The sequence below is a fragment of the Drosophila albomicans genome, chromosome 3, assembly GCF_009650485.2.
Source record: "Drosophila albomicans strain 15112-1751.03 chromosome 3, ASM965048v2, whole genome shotgun sequence".
NCBI classification, from domain to species: domain Eukaryota; kingdom Metazoa; phylum Arthropoda; class Insecta; order Diptera; family Drosophilidae; genus Drosophila; species Drosophila albomicans.
This window is the reverse complement of record NC_047629.2, coordinates 48,550,856-48,565,937: the sequence shown is the minus strand read 5'-3', so window position 1 is coordinate 48,565,937 and position 15,082 is coordinate 48,550,856. Positions and strand designations below refer to the sequence as shown.

At 38.8% G+C, this 15,082-nt stretch overlaps 4 protein-coding genes and 1 long non-coding RNA gene across 8 annotated transcripts; 4 read left to right on the top strand and 1 right to left on the bottom strand.

Moving 5' to 3' along the window:
* The first annotated feature begins 85 nt into the window (after positions 1-85).
* LOC117567389 (gamma-glutamyl hydrolase) lies at positions 86-2,555 on the top strand. The gene is made up of 5 exons (XM_034247338.2): positions 86-213; positions 383-673; positions 949-999; positions 1,550-1,779; positions 1,856-2,555. The coding sequence occupies exons 2-5, from the start codon at positions 441-443 to the stop codon at positions 2,470-2,472; spliced, it is 1,131 nt and encodes a 376-aa protein (XP_034103229.1). The 5' UTR covers positions 86-213; positions 383-440; the 3' UTR covers positions 2,473-2,555.
* LOC127565376 (uncharacterized) lies at positions 1,891-6,407 on the bottom strand. The gene is made up of 2 exons (XR_007954702.1): positions 6,290-6,407; positions 1,891-1,928 (listed from the first exon to the last, which is right to left on the bottom strand). It is a non-coding gene; the product is annotated as an uncharacterized LOC127565376 (long non-coding RNA).
* LOC127565371 (uncharacterized) lies at positions 2,707-4,728 on the top strand. 2 transcript variants are annotated; one of them, XM_052003458.1, is made up of 3 exons: positions 2,707-3,197; positions 3,231-4,475; positions 4,544-4,728. In XM_052003458.1, exons 1-2 carry the CDS (start codon positions 2,967-2,969, stop codon positions 4,179-4,181), a joined length of 1,182 nt encoding a protein of 393 aa, XP_051859418.1. In that variant the 5' UTR covers positions 2,707-2,966; the 3' UTR covers positions 4,182-4,475; positions 4,544-4,728. The 2 variants fall into 2 exon arrangements, with proteins under 2 accessions (XP_051859418.1, XP_051859417.1); XM_052003457.1 differs by having other exon boundaries at positions 2,708-4,475; positions 4,544-4,727.
* LOC117567388 (gamma-glutamyl hydrolase-like) lies at positions 4,823-7,434 on the top strand. Its single transcript, XM_034247337.2, has 5 exons — positions 4,823-4,917; positions 5,060-5,350; positions 5,525-5,575; positions 5,911-6,140; positions 6,217-7,434. Exons 2-5 carry the CDS (start codon positions 5,103-5,105, stop codon positions 6,822-6,824), a joined length of 1,137 nt encoding a protein of 378 aa, XP_034103228.1. The 5' UTR covers positions 4,823-4,917; positions 5,060-5,102; the 3' UTR covers positions 6,825-7,434.
* Positions 7,435-7,998: 564 nt separating this feature from the next.
* LOC117567391 (gamma-glutamyl hydrolase) lies at positions 7,999-13,010 on the top strand. Of its 3 annotated transcripts, XM_034247341.2 has the most exons (3): positions 10,174-10,351; positions 10,440-10,597; positions 11,813-13,010. In XM_034247341.2, the coding sequence occupies exons 2-3, from the start codon at positions 10,449-10,451 to the stop codon at positions 12,708-12,710; spliced, it is 1,047 nt and encodes a 348-aa protein (XP_034103232.1). In that variant the 5' UTR covers positions 10,174-10,351; positions 10,440-10,448; the 3' UTR covers positions 12,711-13,010. The 3 variants fall into 3 exon arrangements, with proteins under 3 accessions (XP_034103230.1, XP_034103232.1, XP_034103231.1); XM_034247339.1 differs by lacking the exons at positions 10,174-10,351; positions 10,440-10,597 and adding an exon at positions 7,999-8,189; XM_034247340.2 differs by having other exon boundaries at positions 10,174-10,597.
* Positions 13,011-15,082: the final 2,072 nt, after the last annotated feature.

Sequence of the window (15,082 nt, the reverse complement as noted above, 5' to 3'; positions counted from 1 at the left end):
AATCAAGCAAACAAGTTGTTTCTGCTAGTGCCGGACCAGGGGGTTCTCAGCTTAGAAGACAACTAAGCCGAAAAAAGCCAGATAAAAGTTCCCCGTTTACTGCACTCATGGCAAAAAAATGGCAAATCACTGCTTAGTGATAAAAAATATAATCAATGTACGGGCAAGTGTTCTAAGGTCCACATACAAACACACGCACACACTGTTGCATAGGTATGTATGTTTATAGGGGCAATTGTGACGCATTCCCTAAACACAAAAACACACACACACAAACACAGGTACTCACACACACTTGTGACGTGTGATAATTTTTAGTAGTAGTATTTTTGTAGTGCAAATTGAATTTAAATTCAAAACGCTTTTTGTTTCACACTGCCAGTGTTATTTAGTTCTTTGCTCGAGGTGCACACACAACACAGCAGGTGCCTCATTCAACAATGTCGAGCTGCTGCAAGAGGATGCCATCCTTGTGTCTGGGATTTCTGGTGTTGTGTTTGATGACCACTGTGCAGGCCGATGTTAATGGCAGTGTATCGCCCATCATTGGAGTATTGGCACAAGAACTTTACCCGGATTCGTTATCAGCCACAACTTATAATGCAACCAGTTATATTGCGGCGTCGTATGTGAAGTTCATTGAAGGTGCGGGAGGCAGAGTGGTGCCAATTTGGTAAGTTGATTTTCGATTGCGAATTCGATTTAGAAATTAAGATTGAAATTGAGATTGAAAGACGACGACGCTGACAGTTGATAATCAGTTACGTGCAGCTTTATCATAGCGGGGCTTTAAATCATTGCCACTTTTGCTAATATGTTATTAAATTTATTATCTTTTGTTTACTTTGCGATCGCGATAACTGTTTTTTGACTTTGACAGGGAATTTTGAATTGTATGAGTCGTAATTTTCAACACGTGTTTATCGTCTTTCCCTTCACTCTCCTTAGGATCGGCCGCAATCAGAGCTACTATGAGAAACTGCTGCAGAACCTCCAAGGGTAAGTTAAGAAATCGATGATGATATTTACAATTTTTAAAAATATGTATAAATATAAAGAAACTTAAATTTGTATAAACAAAAATAAATAAATAAATGTACTTTTCCTACCAATCATGTTTAATTTAAAATGGCATCAATTTTTATAATTAAATTTTTTTCATTTATCTATATAAGTTTTATTTTGAAACTATTCTTATCTTTTCGTTAGTGTAAAATTACTTCAATTTGTATCCTTTCGTTGCTCAAAAATAGTGATATTGTTCGAAAAAGTAATAAATTATTTTAAATTTATATATTTCATTTATTTATATTTTTCATTTAATCGATATAAATTTATGTTTATATATTTTTTATCTTTTCGTTACTCCAAAGTAGTGATAATGGTCGAAAAAGTGTTAAAATACTTAAATTTTTATCTTTTCGTTGCTCAAAAATACTGATAATGGTCATTAAATTATTTCATTTGAATCATAATCGTTATAAATAATAAATCACTATTAATCACTACCGTTCAGATTGAACTAAAAATAAACGATTTATGTTTTTAGTGTGCTGTTGCCTGGTGGAGCGACGTGGTTTAATGAAACCCTCGGCTATGGTGATGCGGGCGAGCATCTGATAAGGATTGCCAAGCAGATCAACGATAATGGCACCTACTTTCCAGTGTGGGGCACCTGTCTGGGCATGGAATTGATGGTTCTCAAAGTGGCCAACGGCAGCGAGACGCGCAGCGATTGCAATTCAGCTGGACAAGCTCTGCCGCTGGAATTTCAAGCAGGTAAGTGACTGAGAGATTAGATTACTGATTGCTAATTATGGGACTAATTGTGGATTAACTTTTATTGCGCTTGTAGACTACAATTCGAGTCGTCTTTTTGCGGGCGCTAGCGATGAGGTAATTTCAGCGTTGGCCAACGAGAATATCACCTACAACTATCATCGTTTTTGCTACACGGTTGCCAGTTTTGAGGAGCCCGCTCTGAAGGATAATTGGCGTATAATGTCCCTGAATCATGATCTACAGGGCTATGAGTTTGTGTCCACAATTGAGCACTTGAAGTATCCGTTCTATGGCGTGCAATTCCATCCGGAGAAAGCACTTTACGAGTTCGTTAGCACTAAAGTTCCGCACACGAAATCAGCGGTGCTCGCTTCCCAGTATTTTGCTGACTTCTTTGTGAACGAAGCTCGTCAGTGTCCTCATGTGTTTGCAAATGCTACGGAGCAGAAGAGATCACTGATCTACAACTATAATCCAAAGTACACTTCGCTCGCCGGGTCGAGTTATACTCAGCAATATGTGTTCAACTTTGATGTCAATAGTGATTTTAGTGATGGTGATGATGATGACAGTCCTTATCCTCTGCCTTATCCTTATCCCGTGGGTGACGGGGCTGAAAGGCATTCCCTTGGACTTGCACTTGTGATAACCATTGCTTTCAGTATGTTTGTCGCCACGCAGCATTGCTGAAATTGTTTTTATTTCAATCTTTTTTTTCTATTTGTATACACCTTTTTTTTTGTTTTTTTTTTCTTCCCTTATTTGTATACAATTTTTTTTGTTTTTGTGTTTTTTTTTTTTACTTTTTTCTATTAATATTATTTGTTTTTTTGTACATTTATAAATAAATACGGCTATAGCTTTTAATATGTAGTATATTTCGAATACTTGTCTGTATACAGTATAGTATTCGGTTGGCTGGCAAAATCCTCTACTGAACCCTCCCCGAGGGTGCTGGCTGGGTAGGATCTGCATTACCTCATTGTCAACGGATAGTAGATCTCTACTATGCGTCGACGTTTCAGGTACTGCCGATCCTAGCTGAGGGCTCTGCTTCTTGTCTTTCGGGTACTTGTCTGTCTGAGGATAAGAAGCAGAATCCATGGTACGAGGTGTCTGGCGGTCAGACTGAAAACGCTATGGGGGGCTCCCAAGAACAAAATTAGCCAAAAAAATGTCTCAGAATGGACACATCAAAACATTCAACTCGGGCTGGGATGTCAGCCCAAACGTCGGTGGAAGGCGTGACTGCTACCACCGGCGGGCACGGGGGGGAGAAATCCTCTCTGCGTGTCGCCAGCGGTCACACCTCTGATGCGGTGGGTGCAGGCCAATTCAGTTGCAACAATACTGTCACGAACCAACAACAAACAAACAACAACTCGGGTGCCGTTGTCCTAACCGACTCGGACCAAGTGAGTGCAGTGTCAATCTCTACGGCGGAGGAGGACCGTCCTCTTCAGTCGCCGCGACTTATCGCCAGTAGCTCCAAGGCTGCGCTGAAGGAGAAGGCTAAAAAGAAGGCGGCGATCCGCATTCACGCAAGGCTCAGTGGCGTAGCAAACTTGTCCGCCCAGGACAAGGAGAGGCTTGCCTGGGCCAATGGGTGGATGCGAGATAACCAACTTCGCTTCCTTCCAAAAGACAATAAGGTGCAGGCCGGCTCTATTGGCCCTGACAACAAAAAGGTGGAGTCCACGGCAATCAAGCGCCAACAGTCTGCTGAGAGTTCCAAGCAAGGGGCTCCAGTGAGCAAGAGGCTGCGAGCATCTGGCTCCACTAACCAAACGGACAGCAACAAACAGCGACAGAGAGCAACGGTTGCTGATACCGCCGGGCGGCAACTCACCGTTGCCCTCATTGACAGAGGGAACGGGAAAATATCTGCAGAGCGGTGGCGGTTGACCCATGGCAAGCTGGTCGAGGCACTCTTTGTCAGTATGGAGAATGCCCCAGACAGTCCAATGCCTACTTTTGAAGGCAGTGGCTGGATGAATGGTGTCAAGATCCTGAAATGCAAGGACGAGCCAACGTTGCTATGGCTGAAAGCGACCGTCCCCAAGCTGGAGGGACTATGGGAGGGGGCCAAGCTGGACGTGGTGGACAGAAATAATATTCCGTCCATGCCGAAGGCAAAGGTCCTGTTCCCTATAGCCGTGCAGGGAGAGCGGGCGCTTCAGTTGCTTAAAAAGCAGAACCCGGCCATTCCGACGAGTGATTGGTCCGTGCTGAAGGTTGATAAACCTTTACCCAGTGGTGAGCAGCACGTGATCATGCAGATCAATAAGGAGGCCGAGGATCTGCTATACAAGCGCAACGGGAAGATGGCGTGGGGCTTAGGGAGCGTGTACCTTCGCCTCAAAAAACGCATCCGACTGACAAGGACACACACACGTTGAGGTCAGGGGAGGTAGAGGCAGATCTCGGTCTAGAGAGCATGACCGACGCCACCCTGCACTTGGACGAGACGGAGGAACTGTCCATGCAGACGGGCCCCCCCACGAGTTTGCGGCCCTCTAATGAGTGTGCTGCAGCTCAACCTCAATAAATCGAAAACGGCTTCGGCGGAGCTCCTCCTCGCACTAGAGGATGGGTCCGCCTACGCGGCTTTGGTCTAGGAACCGTGGATAGCGTCGGGAAACACGGTCGCAGGGCTGAAGTCGCCAAACTACAATCTATACGTCCCGACATTGGTAAGTAGATCGAGAACTGCCATCCTAGTAAGGAAGGGGTTAAAAGCTCATCTACTACCTAATTTTAGCACTGACGATCTAACCGTGGTGGTGCTGGTGAGCTGCGATGGATGTTCGCTGCTAGCATCCTGCTATATGGCCCACGACGAACCTGCTCCACCAGAAGAGCTTTTGAATCGCTTTTGTCAGCTGGGCAAATTTGATATTAAACAAATACAAACTTAAAACAAATTTGCATCAGTAATAACGACAAATTTATATTATGAAAAGAAAATAAATTTTAAAAACTATTTCTCTAGTATTTATTTGGGTTGGGTTAGGTTAGGATTCCATATCTCTTGAGCAGTTTCGATAGCAAATTGTTGGTTGCGCCAAACGTCAACTGAACAAAGAAACAGCTGGCAGCTGACAACAACAATGATGGACTTCAGTTAGACTCCAGGTGAATGCACCTGCTGATAAGTGAAAACAACTTTGTTATTGTTCTAATAACTTGCCGTTTTTAATGTGAAAATGCCAAACGCTATATTTTTGTAGTGCAAATTAAATTGAAATTGAAAAAGCTTTTTGTTTCACACTGCCAGTGCTATTTAGTTCTTTGCTCGAGGTGCACACACAACACAGCAGATGCCTCATTCAACAATGTCGAGCTGTTGCAAGAGGATGCAATCCTTGTGCCTGGGATTTCTGCTGTTGTGTTTATTGACCACTGTGCAGGCTGATGTTAATGGCAGTGTATCGCCCATCATTGGAGTATTGGCACAAGAACTTTACCCGGATTCGTTATCAGCCACAACTTATAATGCAACCAGTTATATTGCGGCGTCGTATGTGAAGTTCATTGAAGGTGCGGGAGGCAGAGTGGTGCCAATTTGGTAAGTAGATTTTCGATTGCGATTTTGAATTAGAAATTGAGATTGAAATTAAGATTGAGGCACGACGACGCTGACAGTTGATAATCAGTTACGTGCAGCGTTATCATAGCGGGGCTTTAAATCATTGCCACTTTTGCTAATATGTTATTATTCATTTCCCTTCACTCTTCTTAGGATCGGCCGCAATCAGAGCTACTATGAAAAACTGCTGCTGAACCTCCAAGGGTAAGTTAGGAAATCGATGATAATAATTATTTACAATTTTTTAAACTAAATAAAACAAAAAAAAAAAATAATAAATGAATATTTATTTTTATTTTTTATTTATCTATATCAGTTTTATATTGATACTATTTTTATCATTTCGTTACTCCAAAATACTGATAATAGTCGAAACAGTATTAATTTACTTATATTTGTATATTTCCGTTGCTCAAATATACTGATAATGGTCATAAAAAGTATTAAATTATTTTAAATGAACCATTAGCATTATAAATAAATCACTATTAATCACCACCATTCAGATTGAACTAAAAATAAACGATTTATGTTTTTAGTGTGCTGTTGCCTGGTGGAGCGACCTGGTTTATTGAGACCCTCGGCTATGGTGATGCGGGCGAGCATCTGATAAGGATTGCCAAGCAGATCAACGATAATGGCACCTACTTCCCAGTGTGGGGCACCTGTCTGGGCATGGAATTGATGGTTCTCAAAGTGGCCAACGGCAGCGAGACGCGCAGCGATTGCAATTCAGCTGGACAAGCTCTGCCGCTGGAATTTCAAGCAGGTAAATGACTGAGAGATTAGATTACTGATTGCTAATTATGGGACTAATAATGGATTAACTTTTATTGCGCTTGTAGACTACAATTCGAGTCGTCTTTTTGCGGGTGCTAGCGATGAGGTAATTTCAGCGCTGTCCAACGAGAATATCACCTACAACTATCATCGTTTTTGCTATACGGTTGCCAGTTTTGATGAGCCCGCTCTGAAGGATAATTGGCGTATAATGTCCCTAAATCATGATCTACAGGGCTATGAGTTTGTGTCTACCATTGAGCACTTAAAGTATCCGTTCTATGGCGTGGAATTCCATCCGGAGATTCCGCTTTACGAGTTCGTAGGCACTAAAATGCCGCACACGAAGTCTGCGGTCCTCGCTTCCCAGTATTTTGCTGACTTCTTTGTGAACGAAGCGCGTCAGTGTCCACATGTGTTTGCAAATGCTACAGAGCAGAAGAGATCACTGATCTACAACTATAATCCAAAGTACACTTCGCTCGCAGGGTCGAGTTATACTCAGCAATATGTGTTCCACTTTGATGTCGATAGTGTTTTTGGAGATGATGACAGTCTTTATCCATTGCCTTATCCTTATCCCACTGGGGCCGGGGCCGAAAAACATTACTTTGGATTTGCTTTTGTGATAACCATTGCTTTGAGTGCGTTTGTTGCCACGCAGCATTGCTGAAATATGTCGGAGAAATGTGTGCGTTATCCATCCTTTCAATGTCTTAACGACTGTCTTGCCAGCACAGCAAGTTCCGTTCACGTTCGCTATCAAGCATCGACTGACTCAACTGAATCGACAAAAAGATGATCTCTCATAAGTATTCAAGTTGAGTCTCTATAATCTCTTTTTTCAATCTGCCTGCGTTCGTTAACGAATCTCACTCACTAGCAGAAACAGCCACTGTCTCTGCTGATATGCCTTGCGCACAATTCCCTTTAATTCGGTGCTTCCCCGAATTTCTCTCCGACATATTCATTTTTATTATTTTTTTTTTATTTACTTTTTTGTTTTGTACACTTTTTTGTTTATTTTTTTTTTTTGTACGTTTATAAATAAATATGGCTATACCTTTTAATATGCAGTATATTTCGAATACTTGTTTTTATATAGTATAGTGTTCAGTTCTTGAGCCTAATCTAATCTTGAATCTCTCGTTAATGTCTCGCTGTTTTGATTAACCACAATGGGGCAAATAAACATTTTTCAAATGGGCATTCAAAAATGTTAACCTTTTTATTACAAAATTGCTTAAATTCATTTTCTGAGCATTTGAGATATCGTCAGTTCGACAAGTTTGATATTAAACGAATACAAATAAATAATGAAATTGCATTTATAATAATAAACTTTTTACATTTATTATAAAACGAAAATATAAATTAAAAACTATTTCACTAGTATTTCTTTGCATTGGGTAAGGATTCCACATCATTAAAGTAGTTTCGACAGTAAATTTGGTATCCTAGTCAAAGCTATCAAAGTAATTTCTAGACTTGACCTAATGGAATTCAAATAAATGTTTCTGCACATTAATATCGATAAAAAAGTTAAGAGAATATTGTTTTAAATAAATAAGCCGACAAATTGTAATACAACTTTTTGGTTTAAGTCTCTTAAGTCTTATCTATTCTTTCTATTCTACTGTCAAAGGAGCTTAACATTTTATTGACTCCTGAAAGTATGCAGCACCTTTTGTACTTTCTGCAAGTTGTCTCTCGCTCTCGGAAAAATGGTATGCATAGTTGTGTATGTGTGTGAGAGAATATGTCCGTGTGGGGGAGGGTGCAAGATGCGACTTGTCTTCTCTCTGAAATTTTGTGCATTTCTGAGAATTTCTTTTTCAGTCAGTTGTACACTAGTAGTATAAATGGCAGCACGCGCAGCGTCTGATAAATCGATATGCATTCCCGCTGTGGGCATCATTTGCATAGACTTGGCCCAAACGTTGGGAATGATTTACGAAGATCAGCCATGTTATAGCTACATTGCTGCCTCATATGTCAAATATCTGCAATCCGCGGGAGCACTTGTTGTGCCCATCTGGTAAGTATATGATTTGCACTTGTTTTCAATTTCTAGATTTAGTATAGCTATGAAATGGATTTGTTTTACTTAGCTGAATAATTAAATGGTTGCATTAAACCGTTACCGTAAAGAGATATACGATTAACTTACGAGCTTATGAGTTTACAGAAGGGGATATTGCAAGTTGATAACAGACATAAGACGGCATCAACGACCTCGTAAAGTAGAATATATCTAGGCTTGCGAGAGTGGCATGATAAGTAATTGGCTTCTGTAAGAAAGAGAGTTAAAATAATTTAAAACAAGTAAGAAAGCTACAGTCGAGTGTACTCGACTGTGAGATACCCGCTACCCATTTTGAATAAAATCAATATATTTTGCGGTATTATTCTCAAAATATACCAAATATACTGCAAAAATACTAAAAATATACCGAATGGTATATGTGGTATATCGATAAAGTACCGCATTCAAAATATACCATAGACGGCTCAATATACCAGATTGTCAGCCAAAGTAACTCAGACCCATAGTAAGTAGGCGTTTTTGCCCATACAAAAGTATTTCTTTAATAACTTCCACAATTTTCTTCTGATCGCAACAAAATTTTCAGGAATCATAACTACTATTGTAATTATTGTATATACCAAATTCGTAACTCTAGCTTTAAAATTACGCTTGTTATTCGATTTTTTTGATTTGCGGGGGCGGAAGTGGGCGTGGCAAAAATTTGAAACAAACTTGATCTGCGTGCAAACATAACAAATGCTGTCGAAAAAAAATTATAGCTCTATCTCTTATAGTCTCTGAGATCCAGTGTTTCATACGGACGGACGGACAGACGGACAGACACACAGACGGACAGACGGACAGACGGACATGGCTAGATCGTCTCGGCTGTTGACGCTGATCAAGAATATATATACTTTATAGGGTCGGAGATGCCTCCTTTTACCTGTTACATACATACATTTCCTGTCGGCACAAAGTTATAATACCCTTCTACCCTATGGGTAGCGGGTATAAAAATACATTGATTTTAAACAGCCGCCCCTCGTTTGCCTTGTCCGCTATTTAAAAATAAACAATTCATATAAATTAATCTTGCTCATCCATATCATGCATAATATTATTTAAGCTTTTTATACTCGCCACCCATAGGTGGCATTAAAAGCCGAAACGATAAACCAATGTCCGTCTGTCCGTCCGTTTGCCTGTACGAACACCAGATAAAGTTTGTTACAATATTTTGCCTAGTTCACTTCCGCCCCTGGAAAATCAATGAAAGTTGAATAGCGAAAGTAATATTGAATCCAGTCTCGAGGATTAGCACATACAATAAATAGTTTTTATGATTTCTGAAAACTTGGTTGCAATCACAAAAAAAATTGCAAAAATTGCAGTTATTTCGGCTGACAATTTGGTATATTTTTCACTCTGTGGTATATTTTGAATGTAGTATATCAATTACCAAATAAAAAATCTGGTATATTTTTAGTATTTATTTGATATATCAATTAAAATAATACATTTGGTATATTTTTAGTATTTTTCTTGTATCTTAATTTTGCATATTTAAAATTTAATTTAAATTCGCTTGAGGATATCTTACAGTCGAGCGGTATATTTTTGATATTTTTGTAGGTTATAGTTTTATTGAAAATTGGTAACGGGTGTTTCACAGTCGAGTACACTCGAATGTAGCTTTTTTACTTCTTTTTTAATCATTCTTTATACTTTTTCTTTGTTTTATATTAATTTCATCATCTATCGTAATGCATCGATAGAATGCAAAACAAAAGAGTGTTTCACAATTCGCTTAGTACGAATTATGATAAAAAAGCTCTTATCATGAGGAAACCGTTTATTGACTCCTTTACGAAAAACCGCAGACAGAGCAAATTAAAATGCTTATTAAAAAAACAAATTGATAAGCAAGGGAATGAGTCAAAGTAGGCGAATGTCTTCTTGCCATATGGTAATATGTTAAACACTTTTATTTAGTGAAAAACATTTGTAAATTATTTCAAAATTATCAAAACATTTTGCGGTCATGTATATAAGTTTGTTATGTGACTAAATTCAAAATTAAGCAAAGGAAAACATTTCTCTCTCTGTTTTCCGCCCCTTCTCTTTGTCTCCGTCTGTTTGCGAAATTTACTATATAAATCAAAATTCAGGTACTGAGTTGAGTACTCTTTGAACGGCATTCAACGAGAGTTGAAGTGAACGCATCAGTTTTTAGTGCACTAATTATTTGCAATGCAGGTTAATCCAATGGAGAGGGGAAGGTACATTGGTATCATGTGCATGGATATGGCGAAATGTTTGGAAAAGCATTTGGGCACTGGAATGTGGCATAGCTACTTGCCGGTCTCATACGTAAAACAATTGGAATCGGCGGGAGCTGTCGTCATACCCATTTGGTGAGTGACCGACCGACTGCATAAACAATGTGCAACATCACCTTGAAAGCGCTTGAGGGGCGGCAAAACAGAAACACAGAGCAAATAGAATAGAGAATAGAGAACCGAGAACTGAGAATAGAGAACGGAAAATAGAAAACGAAAAGCGACAAGAGAGTGCAGAGCATAATTTGGCAAAGTGCCAGTCTTGGGGGAAATTGTTTAATTGTTTTTCTGTTTTGATTTTTTTGATTCACAATTTGTACAAGTGTTTCACAATTTCACGCGTCGTCGATTCATTTAATTGTTTAAATACTTGCAACTTATGAGAAGGTAAATGGGTATTATAAATAAGTGACAATGCTCAATTAGGATTTAATATTGTTACTTCTTTTTCTTTTCTTTAGTACATATTCACAAATTTTGAGTTTAACATAAAAAATATCTTTCCTAAGTTCCATATAAAAATCCCCGGAAAGAATTTTATTAATAATAATTAGCCAGTAAAATTAGTATGTGCTAATATAATTACACAAATTCCAAAGTGACATTGAACTTACAAAAAAATTAATAACTTAATTGCTTTTAATTAAAAAATATATTTAAAAACATATATTTTGTTTATTATTTTATTTTAATACAAAATTTTTCCCAACAATTTTTAACAACTTACCGAATATAAATTTTGCGTAGCTCTACCTTAAAAAAATATATTCAAAAACTGTATATCTTATTTGATTATTATTTTATTTTTGTAAAGATTTTTGGTATTTAGAATTTTTGGTCTTAATTTGAGAATTTGGCATTTTTCAGACTAATCTTCTTAGTTGTTCTTAAAGTGGTCTTATTTTAAGAACACAATTTTTAAGACGAATGTTCATGATTTTAAATTTTGGTCATTTTTCCAGAAAATTATTTTAATTAGACCTTCTTAATAAAAATTCTAAAGAAATTTAATTTGTCTAAAAAAAATGGAAATATAAATATTAGGCATACCAAACTTACATTTTGAAATATTTTATTCTCTATTTTTTTTATGGATTGAACTTTATTTATGAATTAAATTATCAAATTTTATTTATGAAATATTTTAAATATTTTAAAGCACTTACATTTTTATAATATTTTGCAAGCATATTCAAATGTATTGTCGCCTTTGCGTAAATACATTTATCTCGTCTTGGTTTAGCAAATGTTGCTTTACTGTTCTTTATACTATACTCTTATGCTTTGCAGGATTGGCCGTGATCGCGATTACTATGAGGGGATAATGAACCTGGTTAATGGCGTGCTGTTGCCCGGCGGCGCTGTGTTTCTGGACGAGGACGAGACGAAGGAGTTTAAGGAGTCCAAGGAGTTCAAGGAGTCGAAAGAGCAGCCACGCCTAACAAACGATTGTGTGGCAGCTGCACAGCATATCTACGAGATTGCGATGCGTAAGAATGCGGCAGGTGAACACTTTCCGCTGTGGGGAACTTGCCTCGGCTTTCAGTTGATGATGATCAATGCAGCACGCACCAAAGAAGTGCGAACGATGTGCCGCAAGCCGCGCTTCGAAGCGTTGCCACTGCAGCTGACTCATGACTTCGCCGAATCGCAAATGTTTAAAGGTCAACCCGCCGAGTTGGCTCAACAGATGACTCGAGAGCCATTTGCCTGCCATCAGCATAGATATGGAATACCCGAAACCCAGTTGCGCCGCTTTAAACTGCACGAGGATTGGCATGTGTTGGCCACACGGGATGACGAAGAAGATGCACCACGATTCGTGACACTCATCGAACATCGCAAATATCCGATCGCTGGGGCGCAATTTCATCCCGAGAAAGTGGCACACGAATTGCTTTTCGCCAAGCCTGATACTTGCCAGGCATCGCACACTTCGAGCTGCATCAAGTTAGCTCAACATTTTGCCGATTTCTTTGTGAATGCGTGTCGTCGCAATGCGAATAGATTTGCCAGCCCAGAGCAGCTGGCATGCCACATGATCTGCAATTGGAAGCCGGTGTTTTGTGGCAAATTCGCCAGCTCACATTGGGTGGAATGCTACGTCTTCGAACAGGACGTGGACTATCCCAAGGAGGTGGCAAATGTAACAGAGAAGGTGCAACAACCCCTTGCGGCTTCGAAGTAAAGTAAATTCCAGAAAACTTTCCATTCTCGGTACTTTTCCGCCTCGTCGCCTTTTGGGCATGCAAATATTTCGTATACGCAGTGGAGGCTCGTCATTGTCGAAGGTGTGTGTTTGTCTTGTCTGTAGGTGTATGAGTGTGCGTGTGTTTGTGTGTGCCAATGTGTGTGTGTGTAATTAGCCCTTGTTGCTAGTGCGCATTTGTCTGGCGCGTGCTGAGAACAACACACTCTTAAAGTCGCACACCTGCGTTTTGGCTAACCGTAGCGTAAAAATAAAAATAATTGTCTGTCGTCGTCTGTAGTTGTTGTTTCCCTTTATTTTGTTCTGCTTTTTTTTGCTGCTGTCTTTTGACTTGGCCATTGTTTGCGGCCAGGACGAGACGGCATTGTTCGTCAACTAGACACGTTCTTTTGCCTTTGCTTGTATTCTATTTCCCTAAACTAGCAATGACTAAGACTTTTGGCTGGCCACTGATAGTGTCGTCTGGCTTCTGGTTGCATTGCATCATTAATTATCACTCATACGTCGCGTGCAACGCGTTGAATAATTTAATGAACTTTGTTCACTACCATTTTACTTATTTAAGTTACATATAATTAAATTGCATAAGTGATGAATTATACAATTACAAATAATAAATTATGTATAAGTACTATGCATATAAAATACTAAGTGATTACTCTACATACTATGTAAATACGAAATACTAAAACCTAGCTTTGGCTTTATTCCTTAACTTAAGCGCGATTTTAAATTCATGTTTTAGCTTTTTGTAAATAAAATAAATACAAATTAGAGACATGTTTAAATTTTGCAATGGGTCTATTGAAGGCTTCATTTAATGATATTTGTAATATTATAGTTAATAAATAATCTTATTTTGTAATGTCTCAAAAGCTTCATTTAGAGCTTTATTGAATAATAGATTGAAAAGTGTAAGAAATCAAAAAAATAACATACAATTTCTAAAACAATTTACAATTTGGAATGCAATCATTGAAAGCTATTTCATAATAAATATAATATTGTAAATAAATAAATGCACATTTTGCAATGTGGCAATTGAAAACTTTATTTACATAACTTGTTGTTTTGGCACGTAGATAAAGTTTGTTTAAAATCGAATAACAAGCAAAATTTTGAAGGTAGATCGAGTTAGAGCTAGAAGTAGAGTTGGTATAGAAATTAATAACTTTGATTCCTAAGAATTTAATTGCGACTAAATTGTAGAATTTATTTAAAGAATACTTCTGCATGGTAAATGCTTTGGCTGACAATCTGGAATATTTAAATGGTATATTTCGAAGGTATTACGTCAAGGCTATACCAAATATTAATTTGGTATATTCTAAGAATAATACCGCACTGTTTTGCTTTTATTCAAAATGGGTATCGGGTATTTCACTCAGCTGTAGTTTTCTTACTTGTTTTCTGCTTTATTTAGTACAAGGTATAATGTAATAATAAATAAATTGTTGCAACGTTCCACATTTCAGTTGCTGGTTCATTTCATAATATATTTTATATGAGCATAAATAAAAGATTTAAATTATAAAGCTGTTCACATTTTGCAATTTGGCATTTGGAACGTGGCATTTGCAACGCTTCATTTGCTGCCATCGGTCAGCGTTTTTGGTATTAGGCACTGCTCATTTAACCCGTCTACTTCTAGTCAGCACAATTGCCGCTTCAAATGCCCTTGTGCCCATTTCTCACACACAAACAGAGCACACATATACACACATTCACACACACTCGCATACACTCGAGCTGAGCTCAAAAGTAAATGCGCATATATTTTAAACACACACTCGAAAGTAAACCGCCGTCGCCTCAGTGTGTAGCATGCAACACTTGCCACAATACACAACATACACACATCGACACAAACACACACGCACACTCACACATACAGAGAGCACACTTATACACACTTAAGCACACCCTTCTTTTTTAATGACGTCATAGGCGCTGCTCGCTGCAGAAAGAAAAATCGAGCACAGCCTCTGTGCTAAAATCCGAAACCGAATCCGAGAACCGAAACTGAAACTGAAACTGAGTCTGTGTGTCGTCCCTTTAGCTCTTAACCTAGTTGGCGTGCATTGAACCAGCTGCTTACCCCCTTCTCTCCCCCCTCTTCCCCTTTCTCTCTCATACTCTACGCTCTCTGCGCAGCTGCGGCTCTCATGCAGGCTGCAGCTGCAACGGGCAATGAACTGCCAGGCAAACAAGGACATTGCAGTCACAGGCACCGGTACACACACACACACCAACACACACACACCAGCACACCAACACACACTCTCGCTTGGCTTGACACTTTTGCCCGGTTATGAAACAACAATAAAGTGTTGTAGCGACCCCTCGCAGAC

What these genes read in the sequence shown, in the direction of transcription:
- LOC117567389 (XM_034247338.2), top strand. Translation starts at nt 441, where the DNA reads ATGTCGAGCTGCTGCAAGAGGATGCCATCCTTGTGTCTGGGATTTCTG. An exon ending in CTGCTGCAGAACCTCCAAGG is followed by an intron (nt 1,000 to 1,549) that starts GTAAGTTAAGAA and finishes TTATGTTTTTAG; the next exon opens with TGTGCTGTTGCCTGGTGGAG. An exon ending in GCCGCTGGAATTTCAAGCAG is followed by an intron (nt 1,780 to 1,855) that starts GTAAGTGACTGA and finishes TTGCGCTTGTAG; the next exon opens with ACTACAATTCGAGTCGTCTT.
- LOC127565371 (XM_052003457.1), top strand. Translation starts at nt 2,967, where the DNA reads ATGGACACATCAAAACATTCAACTCGGGCTGGGATGTCAGCCCAAACG.
- LOC117567388 (XM_034247337.2), top strand. Translation starts at nt 5,103, where the DNA reads ATGCCTCATTCAACAATGTCGAGCTGTTGCAAGAGGATGCAATCCTTG. An exon ending in GGCAGAGTGGTGCCAATTTG is followed by an intron (nt 5,351 to 5,524) that starts GTAAGTAGATTT and finishes CACTCTTCTTAG; the next exon opens with GATCGGCCGCAATCAGAGCT. An exon ending in GCCGCTGGAATTTCAAGCAG is followed by an intron (nt 6,141 to 6,216) that starts GTAAATGACTGA and finishes TTGCGCTTGTAG; the next exon opens with ACTACAATTCGAGTCGTCTT.
- LOC117567391 (XM_034247339.1), top strand. Translation starts at nt 8,014, where the DNA reads ATGGCAGCACGCGCAGCGTCTGATAAATCGATATGCATTCCCGCTGTG. An exon ending in GCACTTGTTGTGCCCATCTG is followed by an intron (nt 8,190 to 11,812) that starts GTAAGTATATGA and finishes TATGCTTTGCAG; the next exon opens with GATTGGCCGTGATCGCGATT.